This window comes from Hypanus sabinus, chromosome 14 (genome assembly GCF_030144855.1).
Source record: "Hypanus sabinus isolate sHypSab1 chromosome 14, sHypSab1.hap1, whole genome shotgun sequence".
NCBI classification, from domain to species: Eukaryota; Metazoa; Chordata; class Chondrichthyes; order Myliobatiformes; family Dasyatidae; genus Hypanus; species Hypanus sabinus.
Genome location: NC_082719.1, coordinates 53,180,182 through 53,196,347, shown reverse-complemented (window position 1 = coordinate 53,196,347; position 16,166 = coordinate 53,180,182). Strand labels below are relative to the sequence as shown.

Below are 16,166 nucleotides of genomic sequence, written 5' to 3'. Positions count from 1 at the left end.
CCTAATTACACATACATTTGATCAATTTAATTGAGAACTTTTATTTGTGAATCATATGCTCCTTTTTCACTGAAGCGCCCAAAAGAATTAGAAAGTTGTTAAGCACAAGAAACAAAAAATTAAAAAGCTGAAATATCAGCAGTACAAAAAGTATACACCCCCTTTACTCAGTACTTAGGTTAAACTACCTTTCGCAGTTATTATAGTCAATAGTCTTTTTGGATAAGTCTCTATTAGATTTTCACAGCATGAAGGAGCAAGATCTGTTCACTCCTCCTTGCAAAATTGCTTAAGCTGTGCCAGGTTAGTTGGGGAGTGGCGGTGGACAGTTAGATCGAGGTCTTACCAGAGATGTTTGATTTGGTTAAAGTCATGACTCTGACTGGGCCACTCAAGGGCATCAATGTTCTTCATTTGAAGCCATTCCATAGTTGCTCTGAGAGTGTGTTTTGGGTAGTTGTCCTGCTGAAGGACATGCTTCCTCCCCAGTTTGTGCTTTTTGGCAGAGGTTAGCAGATTTTTATCCAGGTTCTCTCTGTGTTTAGCAGTGTTCATCTTCCCATCAATCCTGACCGGATTTCCTGTGCCTGCTGCTGAAAAGCTGCTTTCGCATCTTTGCAAAGTCTACAGGCAAGGATATGCATTTTTTTAAGCTGAGGCTTCTTCCTTGCATTCTTCTATAAAAACCCTTTCTGTGCAAGGCCTTGGAGATTATGGAGCCATGACCTTCATCTCCAATTGTAGAGACTGGCTTCTGCAGCTTACTCAGAGTGAATGTTGGTGTCAAAGTAGGCTCTCTTACAGGTGCCATTCTTCTGCAATGACTAAGTTTTGAGGGATGGCTTGACCTAAGCAATGTGGCTGTGGTTTCATATTTTTTGCACAATGGACTGCACAATGCTGTGAGGTGTGTTCAGTGCCTTTGACATAGTCTTGTACCCTTCCCCAGATTTGTGCTTCTCTATTATCATTTCCCTGACTAATCTTCAATGCTCTTTTGTCTTCATTTTGGTTTGGTCTGTTGAAAATCTACCATACTGTTGCACCTTACAGAGAGAAGGGGTATTTACTCTTTTGAATTCATTGGAAAAAGGTGATTTTCTACATTGACAAATTGGATGAGTTGGTAAGGTAATACAGTTGACTCTCCTTATCCGCAAGTTCTGCATGCGCGAATTCAACCAACTGTGAATCGAGAAAACCTGGAAATGCTTTTCCAGTACTTGTTGTTCGAGCATGTACAGACTTTTTTTCTTGTCATTATTCTCTAAACAATGCAGTATAACAACTATTTTACATAGCATTTACATTATATTAGGTATTATAAGTAATCTAGAGATGATTTAAAGTATACGGGAGGATGTGCGTGGGTTACCGTGGATCGGGATTGGAAAAAAATCGGAAGTTCTCTTATTAAGTAAGTCGGAGCAGGTACATCCGGTATTAATTAGTGTCAGTTAGTGAAACGTTTGTCTTGGTATATAGTATATATTTTACCTTTCTATGCATATAAAACACTTAAGAATGTATGTTTCAGTGCCGGGCTCAGGAAGTTCCCGAGTTCGATCCAGTGACAGACTACTTCTGAGCATGCTCTCCATCCGTGCCTGGTTGATGTGGAGGATCAAAAACCCAAAATCCCAAAACCCAATAATTAAACCACTGTGTTGCTTAGTAATAATTGTAGCTTTCATCGGGGCAGGGCCTTTCACATTCTCCATTAAAATTGTTCCAATCGTTGACTGACTGTAGCCTAATGCTTTTCCAATGGCCGATGCTGTTTTTACCTCTTTCCGATCACTATTATTTCCACTTTATTTTCAATCGTGATCATGATTATTTTTGTGAACAGAAACACTACGGATTCACAGCTCCGCTGCCAGGTTCTAATATCCACTGCACTGAGACAGGTTAAATAAGGTCTGGGGTTCCGCTGGGTCCTAAGGTCCATCGCATTGACAGGTTAAATAAGGGACTTGAGCATCTGCGTTTTTGGTATCCGCGAGGAGTCTGGGAACCAATCCCTCACAGATAAGGAGGGCTGACTGTACTGTATATTACCTCTAAGGAAAGTTAGCATAGTAATTAAAGGGGGATGAATACTTTTTCAGCCTCAATTAATCTTTAGTAAATTGTTGACAGGTTTTGGAATTTTCTTTTGATTTGACATGATGCACGATGTTGTAGCTTAACTCAAAAATCCTTCAATATATTTTAAATTTAGAAAATGAAGTAAAATGTGAAAATATTTGTGGAGGCTGTATTTCTAGGAATTGCATATCCTTAATGTAGGTGAGAGGAGAAGGGAGTAAAGAGTAAAGTGAGAAATGAAATAGGCACAGTTAAGAATCCTGCCAACAATGGCGGAATCAAAACAATGAGAGGCTAATCCAGTCTGTCCTCATAGCTGAAATGCTCTATCCTGGGCAACATCCTAGTGCATCGCCACTATACCCTGGCCAGTGTAATCACAACACAATGTAAAGTGGTAACCAGATTTGCATACAGTTTTCCAACTATTGTCTCACTAATGATTTGTATCATTGCACCATAAGCTCTCTGCTCTTGCAATTCACTCCCAAGTTTTCTGTATGCTGCCTTAATCAGTATTAAGTTCTGTGCAACAAGTATTGAGATGAAATTTCATTGTATTTAAATACACAATTAAAGTGGATTGCTTTTTTCTGAAGAACTTTAGGTATTTTTAAGCTTATGCTCTGCCACTAAATGTCCTGGTTTTAAATGTGCCAGCACATTAAGGTTTAGAACTTGTCATTTTGTCAAATAACAAAAATGTCATATGCAACCAACTTAAAAGAACCATATAATCAAAAACTTTGCAAAACAATACATTTGGTCTAAATCTTTCCTATATACAAATATAATCATGGTTTTAGAACAATAGTGTAGTTTAAATGTCTGTTTCAAAAGTAATCTTTAGTAGCTTTGTTAAGAGTTTCTTTTTGGTCTGGCGATTCTTTTTGTATTCACCACGCCACTTAGATTGTCTGTGATTTAGTGACATTCCCCTCCATTGACTAAAATCCAAATGTTTCCTATTTTGTTTTGTGCTTTTTCACCTGCTTCTCACTGTAAATCACTAAGACATCAAGTGTTGTGATTAATTAGGCTGCACGTGCAACTGTTTTTTGTCACCTGTCACATTGTAAAGAAATGTATTATTAGAGACTTACAGTTCATAGTTTCATGGACTACATATAGAGTAGTTTGCACAAATTATCTTCTTTGTTTTTAGTACTTTCAGGTGTAGACTTCAGGCTCCCAAAGGCTGGCTATTAGTTAAAACAATTAATGGTCTGATTTCTTTACCTGTTTTATGCAAATTTTTGTATATTGTTAACATGTTATTTGAAGAACTATTAGCTCACATTAACTTTTCAAATTTATTTCCATTCGTCTTTATAATTTGCCATCAATGAACATTTCTCTTTAGAGCTCAGTATAAATAACATTGAGTCAAAATCACAAAGTCTGTTCTTTGGCTACTAGTACATTCTTGCAAAGATTTAACTAAAAACCCAACACACATGAAGGGATGTATTTTTAAAATTCAATTTATCATAGATTTGATATAGTTTCATTCCTTAGACTAGCAACAGACAACAGATTGGTTTATCATGCATTTAGTGCAGTGTAATGCAGCTGTGCCAAAGTCTTGATGTCAGTGTATTCATTATTGGATCAGCATAATGGAGTTATGGGCCCTTCAGCCCTCCATGTCCATGCTACCATTTTGTTCATCTACATTAATGCCGTTTGTCTACCTTTCTGGTATGTGATGAACAGAACTGCATACACAATTAATCAGTGATATAATAAAGGAAACACAAAAATATGGTCTCAAATTTTAATAAGGGAACTTTAATTTTTTTTTCTTTCAGTAGTCTGCTGTGCATTTGTTTATGTTTACAGATTTTTTAATTGCAAAGTTGCAAGATAGTGCTGGATTGTGGGAGCAGGAGAGAAGTGGTGCATATTAAAGTGACTAACATCAGCGTTAAAAAACAGTGGAATGGGTTTTACAAGGAGACACCACCTTCAATATTTTTCCAAGTTAGTGATGACAGTGAGAGTTTTTGAGTGTCTAAAATTCTGGCACCACATACTGGATAAACCCCATCATAGTAACTACTCACAAGTGAACAAAACCATAAAAATATCCCTCTAATTTTTGGAGGCAGCATGGCACACGGCAGCAGTGGCCTTTCAGATCTGGTGCTACTTTAATTTAGTTTTTAAATTTAATTTTAAGGCACAATTAGGGTTTAGGGAAATGGATAACAGAGCGACTATCTACCATCGCCAGATACTGCTACAATACAGAGATCGCCTAAGAACAAACCTTCATGAAAATCTGGTTATATTGCGCAACCTGGACTTGCTGAGGGAATCGGGCCTGCAGTCCTTGAAGTCGCCTGATGCTGGTGGCCGGAGTTGGGGATGCAGTAAGTGGTGTTAGAGGAAGCGAAGCGAGTGGGCAGGAGTCCATGTTAGGAAAAAAGTAAGCCCTAGCCGGCTGGCCCTCCTGTCCATTCTGCTGTCCAATGTCTGCTTGCTGAGGGAATCGGGCCTGCAGTCCTCAGAGTCACCTGATGCCAGTGGCTCGAGGTGGGGATGGAGGAATCGGAAGCGTGGCGAGTGGGCAGGAGTCCGTGTCAGGAAAAAAGTAAGCCCTAGCCGGCCGGCTCTCCCGTCCATTCTGCTCTCCAACGGACACTATATCGGACTACATCTGTGGCAACGAAATACTCGGCGGAAGTACGGAAATGGACGGAATCCCGGACGCTGCCATTCAGATGATTATTTATGTAACAGATTTTCCCCAAGCCATCGGACTACCAACCTACTGACCTCTGCTGTGCCTATTGTCTTGTTTATTATTTATTGTAATGCTTGCAGTGTTCTGTGTACTTTATGCAGTCCTGGGTAGGTCTGTAGTCTAGTGTAGTTTTTGTGTTGGTTTATGTAGTTCAATGTAGATTTTGTATTGTTCATGTAGCACCATAGTCCTGAAAAACGTCTCGTTTTTACTGTGTACTGTACCAGCAGTTATGGTTGAAATGACAATAAAAAGTGACTTGACTTGACTAATTTTGACACAATCAAAAAGAAGTGCAGATGCTGGAAATCTGAAATAAAAGCCATAAATGCTGGAAACACCCAGCTAGTCGGGCAACATCTTGGAATGAATAATTGTTAACAGGAAAGAGGGAGGCGGGACATATCTAACCAAAGTCACATTTTGCCAAATAAATTGCCTGAATGTTGCATCTCACACCCAGCATTTTAAGTGAAATTTTTCCTTTTTTTTTCAAAGCAGGTGGTGTATACCAGAGGAATAAAAATATCATCCTTTGTAGTTTCCTGATGTTCCTTCTTTTCTCCCCATCATTCTCTTAAATGATCAACCATGTATAAAAATCCAAGTATTCTAAACTTCGCTAACCTCAAATTTAGAAATTGATGCAAAAGTATTTGAATCTGTATGTAAATATGGCAGCTTTTTGGCAGTCACATGAAAATATTGATACAATTAGAACTGAATTTCTCTCAGCAGCAGCCTCCAAACACAGCTTCTTGAACACCCTTTTTAGGCTTTGTTTCAGAGACTTTTAACAACTTTGATCCATCAGTGAATTTATTAAATGAAAAGCTGAAACTTGTAGAGCACCAAGTCTTTAATGCTGAGCTAGCTGATCACAGGCATACAAGTAGGTGAATCCATAATTTTGCCCAGTCCATAATCACTCTCAGAAACAATGATTTATGGGTATCTGACATGTTGGTCTTAGAACGTGCAACAATAAAGCAAAGGAACAGGTCATTCGACCCATGATATCTTTGCTGACCATGATGCCAATTCACACTAATCTCATCTGCCTGTGCATGGTTAATTTCCCTTCCTTTTCATGTGCTGACCTAGATGTCTCTTAGTGTTGAAATTAATACTGCTTCCATCACTTCCCTTGGTAGCACATTCCATGCACCTACCAATCTCTGCTATTATACTTGGCTTATAACTCTTTTAAATCTCCACTCCTCCTATATTAAAACTGTGTTTTCCAGTATTTGACATTTTCACCCTGGGGGAGAAAAACTGACTATACCTCTCCTCAGCCTCAAATGCTTCAAAATAAAGCAATTCAAGTTTGTCCAACCTCTCCTTATAATCCAGGCAACATCCTTATGAAGCTCTTTTACATCCTCCTAAGCATCCATATCCTTCCTGTAAGTGACCAGTAGTGCACATAGTGCCAGACTATATTCCTGTCTTGTTCTGTCTCCTATGAGTGTCAGGGACCTTTGAAGGTTTAACTCTTTCTCACAAACAAAATGTACTTTTGGATAGTGGGGGGATGGGGTACATAAAAGCGGAGTAGTACAGAAGTATATTTACTTACAAGCATTTTCAATTTATAACTTGAGAAATGCATCAGTGCATTCAAATTTAATATTAGTAAAAATGTCCTTGCAGATAAATGATAACTATCTTGTAACATTACATTATACTTAGTTTAATAGATATTAGCAGGTTTGCTGGAAACAAGACCTTAATTTGTGAAACTGCCTTTTATGAGGGCATGACATTGAAATTTGTGATCTGTACAGCTTCTGTTTACAAGGCTGAGTAGTCTTCCAGCTTGTGTTCGAAGTTTTTTGTTCTAGTCTATAATGTGATCGCACCCAGTAGTTCCATTTGTATTTTTGTTAAGTACAACCATTGCAGAATGTGGCCAGCCAGCATTGAAAAAACACAGAAATGAAGTATATCCTGCACTTAATGTCTGCAGTAAAGGGATGTTGGAGAGTAAAATCTGTAGTTTTGTATTAGTGTCACCTTCAAATCAGCAGCGGGTGGGCAGGCAGATGCCAGTTTGAAGTAGAAGAACGTAGTACCGTCTTTTTCCATTGATAAAGTAGCCTTTCAGAGTCAATGAGCTCTGTCAATGCAAGCTTGTCAAGGCTACAACTTCATAGACCTGAGAGGCGGTTTGAGAGGTCAGGCCTTTTCAAATTCGCTGTGATGCAAATGAACTTTGCTGCTTAAACAACTATTGGAATTTTTATGTCCGCTCCTTGTCTGTTTCACAAAGTCATTGACGAGACATTCAGTGCTTTTTAAATTGGGGTAGCATTGTGATAAAGACCAAGTACAGATTTACGGAGGGCTGAAAGCAGTTAGATCATGTTCTTTTCATGGTACCATTAGAATCAAATCGATTTCCCTTCAGCCTTCAGAATGGTAAATTTTAACAAAGCTTGGGGGCTAGACAAGGGCCAAAATGACTGAAGTGAATGTTAATTACACTCCACAACCTTATTTTTTTTCACATTGACTTGTAAGCAAAATTAAATGTGTGACCATAAACTGCTATATCTTTTACATGCAAGTGTGGTCAGGCATTGATAAACAGCTAATCATAATATCTGTGGTTGATATGAAAATACATGTACTATATTATATTTATGATCTGGACTGGGAACTTTTGAAACGTTCAGGTTTGAAATCTGTCATATTAAATTTTTGCTTTAAAAAATTATGTCCGGTTCTGCACCCTTTCATTTATAGATTGTTTTCATGGCAGGCAGGTGCTAGAAGATGCTCATCTTTGACTGTTTAATAATTGAAAAGTCTACATCTGGACATCTGATGTAATGGTTAAATACAGAATTAAACATTCCCCAAGGATATTTTTGTTTTCAAAATATAATCTTTCTGCTTGTGAACTGTTGATTTATGAGACACTTCATGGAGCAAAATTAATAGTAATATGTATATTTATCCCTACTATAGTCATGAAAATAACCCCTTAGCATTAAGTGGTATTTCAAATCCAAGTTGGCTGTCAAATTTTTAAGCCTATTGCTGAGTCCCCACCCCCAGAGTTTTTTGTAATTGATTAAGATTTTAAAAGTTCTTTAAATAAAATGATATTTGAGCACCTAATTAGATTTGTTCCCTAGCTTAAAAAAACATTTTGGCTTGCTTATGGTGGTTCTGCGTTTGCAAATTTTGAACATATTACCCAATGTTCCATAGTATTTAGTAAAATTAGTGAAAGAGTCTTGTTTGTTATGGTCAAATCATGGAATCGAATTATTAACAGAATATTTTAAAACAAAGATCCTGTTGCTTTATTATGTAAAAGCTGAATATAATCAGAAGTGGCTTCACAAATCAAGAATTTTTTAAAATACCAAAAATATATTTAAATGTAATTTTCAAAGCAAATTTAGTTCCTATTATTAATGCCTTAATTTTTACTCTTGTTGCAATGATTAGGGATAGGCACCCTTCTGAATTGACCAAAATTAACTTTAAGTGAATGATGCTCCATAACAGATTTTGATGGGAATATGTGATTTCCATTTACATTATGATTGCAATATTTTGCGATTAATACTCTGCAGCTTCAGTTATAAGTCAGAACAGGAAAGACTGCAGTATAACTCTTACCTGTTTTTGTTTTCTGACATAGTTTTAAACAATGATGCATTTTGGTTTCTGAGCAGCAGCTGCATCAGTAGTGCATTTGAACTGTAGGGCAATGTTTAATGGCTTTTCTGCACCTGCAGCTATAGAAGCTTATTTTGACACCTGGCATCATCACTTATTTACCCTTCCCCCTTCCTTTTTAAAAAGAACAATTTTTCTCTCCTTTCTTGAGTCCAATTCCTGTTGATATATAGATATGTTAGTGATATGAAAAGGGATAGTCAGTAGGGATTCTTTTGTCATTCTTTCTCTATTAGAAGCAATATTTCCAGTGCTATTTTCTAACTTTGGTTCAAACAGAGTGTGAGCACTAGCTTCTCAGCTTAGTGCTGGACTTGGGCACCACTGAAGAAGATGCATTCTTTTCACTTTGCACAATTAAACCGGATGAATGAACACCAAATAAACGGGTTTGTTTTGAGAAATGATACTAAATACAAATTTCATAGTCCATTGGCTTTACCACTCTGCATTGAAATAAGCAGATGTTAGGATGCATAATTAAATATATGTTTTGACAAGCTTCAAGAAGTATTCTAGTTTTTAAACTTCTGTTTAAAATCAAATTAGTACTTTGTAATTTGTGTGTAGCTGAAACAAGAAATTAACTTATTAATGGAAACTAATTGTAAATATGGTATTTTAACCTTGTATCTCATTCCTTTTTTCCCCCAATTCGGTATACTTCCCTCAATGTTCAACATTATTTCTAAAATATAATATGCAGTGTTTGATTTAATTCACAATTTGAGAATTTCTGCAGAATTTTAAAATTGCTCTTGCATTTTGGAAGCCTAATATTTGAGTATTATAGATTTTTACACTAAGTATGAATGAATTTCACAAGTTATTTGTATTCGTAATCTCTCTTTAATATTTAGTTTTGTGCATAGAATTTTTGGATGTCCTATAGTAATTAATGTGTAGAATTTTGTTACTTAATAATAACTTCCTCGTTTGTCATTACTAAAAGCCTCTTAAAAAGTTGTTGATGGAAAAGTAGAAGGGTGTGGAAGAAAGAAGTATTTTTAGTTGCTGTCTAATACTAAAAGGTGCTTTCATAGCCTGTGCTATAGGACCACCCTGTATTCAGTCACTGTCCCCACACCTCTGTATTTTCCATTCACACAAGCAGCTGCACTACAAAGTTTTTCAGAAGTCAGTCAAGAGTAAAATTCTACCTCATTTGTCTTCCAGACACGAAGATCGATCGAGAAGTTATTAGAATGGGAAAACAATAGGTTATACCACAAGGTGAGTGCCGCAGGGAGCAACTTTAGCATGGGGTTCAGACCATTGGGGTCTGAATTGCACAGTATGGAAACAGATGCTTTTGTTGGTAGAAAAATATGAAAGATGGATAAATGGGTTTGTCTGGATGCAGGAGTAAAATGGAAGTCATTTTTCTTTCTTTTCTCTATTTCTTTTCCAGCTGTGCTTGCACTGGAGACTGAGTAAAAGGAAATGTGAAACCAATAACATGATGGAATATGTAAGTTAAAGGGCTGTTTTGTTACTTTCTCTATTAAATGATCATTTATTTTGCTTCTGATCTTATTCTTTTAGCAGTTATTAATCAGAAAGGTGTCAGGCTACTTAGTCGCTTGAGTGGAAAAATTTATTATGGTCCACAGATGCACGTATTCACGTGCAAGGCAGATTTATAAAGTTATGAAAGGCCTGAAAACAAGGCTTGTACTGTGTTCTGAAAATAATAAATTAATTGCCAGAATGAATTAACTGTGATGTATTGAAGGGTTACTGTGTTTCTGAAATAAAGAATCTTCGAGTTCATCACAAAAATCCTTTAACTTGTTTTAGTTTAATTCTTCAAAATAAGATTATCTCTTTTTCATGCACACGTGAAAAGCACAAAAGAAGAAATTAGCAATAGCTAGAATAATACTCCATGTATAAGTTGTGTTTCGCAGGAGAACCCATTAAAAAGATTGTTGTGCTCAGTGACTAGATAAAACAAAAATAGAACACATCCTATGAAGTAGATGCAAAAGCTAAGGCAACATTGTATTACATGTTTACTTTGTAAACTCAGAAAGGAAATTTATTCACTCAATCTAGTTGTGTCTATAAAGCACCAGTCTGTTTTTGAACTTTTTTCCTGAAACTTGTGTTTGCAAGCTCAGTTCTACATAGAATTATTGTTGCATCGTCAATAAAGCCTGTGGTACATTTTAATATTGAGCAGTTAAGTTAAAAACAATTCCTCCAATAATTGTTGTACTAAATCATTTTGTATTATTCAATTCATATTTTTGTTTTTTTCACTATCACTTAGATTACCTATTTCCACCAAAATAACATGCAAGTCCAGTCTGTTTCTCCAGACAATTGCTCAATCACCCTCATCTATGCTGTTGTTAATCTGAACCTTAGAATTCCAACTTATTTCTAGCTTTGCTCCCAAGGGAATTTGAAATCTTCTAAAATTCTGGTGCCACAGCATTTGGCTTGTTTGCCCACCGTTCCAATGTTTTTTGACTTGGGTTGGCTTTCAGTTAAGCAGTGTTTCCAATGTTTTCACCCTTTGTCTTGAAACATCTCAGTACATTGTCCCCTCTGAATCTGCAACTTCATTCTTTGCTCCAACCCTGCAAAAACATGTTCTTTTACTTCTGGCTCCTTGAACCTCCCTACGTTTAATCAATTCATGACCGTGCCAGCAGCAACTAAGACACTAAGCTTTGGAACTCCAATATTTCTGCACTTCCCTATCCTACTCTTAAGATTCCCTTTTGAACCACTCTTGACAGTGCTTTACAATGTCATTGTGCTTTAATGTTCAATTTTATTTGATAATATTTTCAAGATACATCATGAGAATGCTTTGCTGTATTAAGGTGCCACATCAATACAAGTTGTTGTTGTTCTTATATTCCACTCTAGTTCTTTTGCATGGTATCTGTTGCATATTGAGTATGTTATTTTATAATGCTGTTGATGTGATGCACGAAGACACACAATTTTTCATTCTTTTTGAACTCTTACTGATTGCTATTTTCAGTTTGAACATGCACTTTAGGCTCAAAATAATTTTCAAGATTTTCTCATGTCTCTCTAACACCACCTCTTTTGAACATTGTAGTTTTTTACATTGTGAAAACTAAAACGTGGTAGCAGTTTCATTTGCAAATTATAACTTCAAACTCTTTCCTTTTGGAAACTGAAAATCTTAGTTAATTTCTATTAAATGCCTTATTTAATTAGCTTTTCCCTTCACCTTTCTTGCTGTTAACCTTATTGAAAACCCTATTTGAAACCAAGGTCTGCAAGATAACAAAGGCCTTTCAAAAAGACTTTTTTGTGTGGAACTGCATCCTTTTGCTGAATTGGTTGCTATAGATTATTTGCAACATCAGTAACTATCAAACACGTTGATTTATGAGAATGTGAAAGGCACGTGAAGAGCTTTTTGTAATGCAAAGCAGGAGGACCTGAGTGAGTTGTTGAAGGATTCTCCTATTTTCAGATAGCATCTTCCTGTTTCTAGATGTCAAACATACAAAAAGTTTGAATCAGGATGTACTCTTCACTGAGAAAACAGTTTCCATCATTATGGCTCAAGCTTTTCTTGTACCCCTACAAATACTAAATAATATAAAGTTTTTCCTTCCCATATTAACTTCAGGATTACCTATACATTTCTATCTCTGATTTGAATCTATAAAGATGAAAATCATTTGCGTATTGCCAAATAGAAAATCTGAAGCTCATAATTTTGGTGTCATCATTTAAATGAAAGTAACTGTTTTTTCCTGTAATGAGTATGTTCTGCTTAGAGCCCACCCACCAAACAGCTCAAGCTTTGACAACAAGTGCTAACTTTATTTGTTCTGCTTCCCCCCTCTCCATGTAAGCAGCATTATCATGCCAAATAGCTGCTGCCATCAAAACTGAATGTTATATGAATACAATTATTCTGGACATATGCAGTCTGCTAAAAACTTGCATTCATGTAGTGATTTAAAAATAACAATACATCTTGAGGAATTTTAGAAAGAAGTCAGGGGTTGTCTGCAAATGGCCAACAATGGATGAGGTTCAAGACTCAGTTATTCCCTTAAAGAAAACCTTTTAAACTATCACTACTATACTGACCACTCCTCCTTCAAGATCCATTTCCTTACTTTTTTCCAAACTGCTTTAATTTTTTTCTTCTAATATGTCTTTTTTTACCCTTAAAAGTTATTGGGCACTGTTCTTGCACTACAAAGGGTTATTTATCCTTTGTTTTTCTTTTGTGTGAAAATTATTCACTATAGTTACTGAATGTCTGGACAGTGGAAATATTCTTTCCCTATTTACACTACATAATCTATATTAATGTTTGATTATTTAGCAGGTCTCCTTCCTGCAATTAATATTAGATAAAGAAACTTGAGAGTTGTTTCATATCCCCTTTTGTTATTTACATCAAATGAGCTTACTTGGGGCATTTGAACTTTGGTACATTTTAAATATTAATTGCGTTTCACCTGGCTCTAATCCATTAAAAATGACAGATTATTGATTTATAGTTAGTATAACCTTTTTTGAATAGAGGTACCTAACTCAACACCCTGTAAGTGATATTGCATAGGTATTAAAATCTGATGACTGTTGTTAATCACATGGCCCACATAAATCCCACAATTGCAGTTACATTTTCCAGTTCCATCCAAGCTCTGTCTTGCTTCTGTTGGTCATCCTGATAGTAGACTGACCATAGGTGGTAACCAGCCTGAAGGTAGTGGATTCTGAATCTCCAGTAGTCTTTCTCGGCTATCGGAGGCCTTTGATTTGTTTCTGGAAATAAGAACAATGTAAAAACAGTTTAAGTAAGTTTAAATATAATTACTAAAAATTTGAAAAGTTGCATTGCTCAAACTGAAAAGAAGTACTATTCCTCTGTCCTGCGATTCATGGTGTGTCCTAAGGCAGAGGGAGAGGACTTGCTCATTTGACATGCATGAAGCACTGCACAGGCACAGAAGTTGGAAATGAGTTAACCTATGAGGTAGATATTACTGGCTGTTACTGGCATTTTGGTACATGATCTTCAAGATAAAAAACTGTTATCTCTATTTCTGGGACATTTGGGAGTAGTACTTAGCATTTATTTTAAAGAATGTTCAGATAAAACTATTAAGAAAAATGTAAAATTTTATACTTATTTTCTTTTTATTTGTTTCCTTTCCAGGTCATCTTAATAGAGTTTTTACCGAAGACACCAATATTTCGACCAGATTAGAATAAGATTTGCTTTTTAGAGACTTGTCTTAGTGTGTTGTCCTTCCAATGGTGCCTTGCATGGTGCTTCCTAGTGAAGATTGTGAAAATCTGACACTTATAACACCTGCTATCCAGTTTTTCACTCCATCTGCTCACTAGTCCGTCCACTTATTTTTGCTAACTTTTTAATAACAGTTGCATTCCAGACCTCCAATCTGTTTCATATTGTGATTCATCGTAACTAACCTCCCCAAAAAATTTAATATTATTTTGCTTTTTTTAATGATTGTTGATACGTACTTTCTTTTGTACACTCAACCATTTTACAACATTCACTAAAATTATGTATGAAAAGGTTATTAACAAATTGATTTTACTAATAATGCTTGTGAATCATCCCAGAATTTTCAATAGTAGATTGAAATTATTAGCTGTATTTATTAGAAGCAATACACTTTGTATTGAATTCTGTATCTGATACACGTGGAACAAATCATTTTGTAGTGTTGTCCCACTGTTTAGTTTTAATGTATTTTATTTCTGCCCATGAAATTTGAACTTGAGACCTACTGTGCACTTATTCAGGAACATAAATTTTGCGATATCGAAGTCACAAATATGAAGAAGTCTGAGTGAAGAAGCAATGTCAAATGGCTCTTGCTACTTCCTAAACATTTTAATACATTCCAAATGGAAAAGAATACATTGAGTTAATAATGTAGCAAAAATAGATGAAGGCTTTTGCATGCATTGTAAGGTCACTAGGAGCCAGGACCATGGAAAATGCAGCAAGATTACAAACATAAAATGAACATTTTGTTCATAAACTGTCATATGTGATGGCTTTTATGACTTCTGTTACTATGTTTACTTTGTCCTGAGCAATTTAGGTTTACATGTAGATGTTTTGATTTTTCCTGTATATAATTATAATGTAGACTGTATATTCAACAGATTCTTGGGTCAGGCCAAATAGTTTTATTCTGCACTCTGTATTGTGGAACCTGTAATTATATTTGGAGAGGTGCTTTCGTTTTTGGTACTTCATTGCATATTGACAGAAATTATGGTGCAGATTATTTTTTTAGCATTTTTAATTATTAGTTTTACTCTGACTTTTAGAAAGTCAATTTATTACTTTAAAATAGGCCCTTGGTTTTGAAGGACCAGCTCTTATTAAATGTAATAACTGAAACATGAGGGATGATCTTTAATAAATTCCCATGTCCTAATTAGTATCTATCTTGTTGCCATTGAAAAAATGTATACAATTAACTTTTTCTTGTTTTTGTACCCAGCATATACTAGTGAAATTCAATTTGTAATATATAAAAGTTATATGTAATTTCCTGATGTGTGAGATTATCCAGTGCATGCTGCAACTTCTGAATTACTAAAAACACTTTTTTGCCTTGATTATTTTAGTCAATGTGCATTGCACAAATCTGAAATTGAGATCAAAGGCACAAATTGTGAAGTAAATTCAACAACTTGCTTCACACTCGTTAATTTTGAATAAAAAGTCTTTGTTCTGCTTTGATAAAGGAGGAAAGATATGTTTAGTTTAATCTATCTAAAGGTTACCGTAACCTCATAAACCAAACTCAGTGTTGATACAACATTGTTTGATAGTTAAATATTTTCAGTGGTTAAAAGGCACATTTAATATCTCCCAAGAAACTCTACTGTATAATCAGTGGATTAATGGCATAGTTTTCTATAATCAGTAACATCTCCATTGAAGTTTATTTTGCCCACAGCAATTTGCTGCCTAATTTTCAGTCAGATAATACATGTACAACTTGTCGTATGTTCACTGTTTTTGTTGCATTAGTTTCTAGTTGTGCTCATTTACTTCAAATTCTCTTGAATGTTTCTGCATGTGATTTTCCTAGGAAAAACATCTAGAAGAAAAAAACAATTTCTGCAGATAGTTAAATAAGAACTAGTTATTTCTGAAATAAAAGACCAACTTAATGCTGTTATATTAATGCTGCTAATTTGAATGTAAATTTCTTGTGATTTCATCAAAGTTGTGGACATCTTGTAATGAACATTCGTGATGCTTGGAAGTTGAATATTGCTTGGCAGATTTTTTTTTAAAATTTGCAGCCTGAAGGTATCTTCCTCACTCTATAAATGTAACTATGATGTGAAAGAAATCAATGGATATGGCTTGCTTTGCCGATCTAAATCCTGCCGCATCCACCAGTTGTTGATGTGAATGGTGTAAGGTCTGGACTGATTTGTCACCATCATTGAAAGGAATTCTATGTCAATGAGAGATAATGTGCCAAGTATGAGAAATTATTTTTTCTAGTTCAGCAAAGTCCAATGCTAAGTTAAGAATAATTAATTTCATTTAAACATAGGAAATGTGTTGTTACACCAACTCCATACTACCTCCCCCCCCCACCCC

The 16,166-nt window shown here is 35.6% G+C and overlaps 1 protein-coding gene across 2 annotated transcripts in view; it reads left to right on the top strand.

Annotated features, from left to right (window-relative positions):
• LOC132404757 (cysteine-rich hydrophobic domain-containing protein 2) overlaps positions 1-15,738 on the top strand; it is a 69,476-nt gene extending 53,738 nt beyond the window's left edge. For both annotated transcript variants that reach the window (XM_059989208.1, XM_059989207.1), the window contains exons 4-6: positions 9,716-9,772; positions 9,951-10,010; positions 13,716-15,738. In XM_059989208.1, coding sequence (XP_059845191.1) covers positions 9,716-9,772; positions 9,951-10,010; positions 13,716-13,766 — 168 coding nt within the window. In that variant the 3' untranslated portion in view covers positions 13,767-15,738. The remainder of the gene's footprint in view (positions 1-9,715; positions 9,773-9,950; positions 10,011-13,715) is intronic.
• Positions 15,739-16,166: the final 428 nt, after the last annotated feature.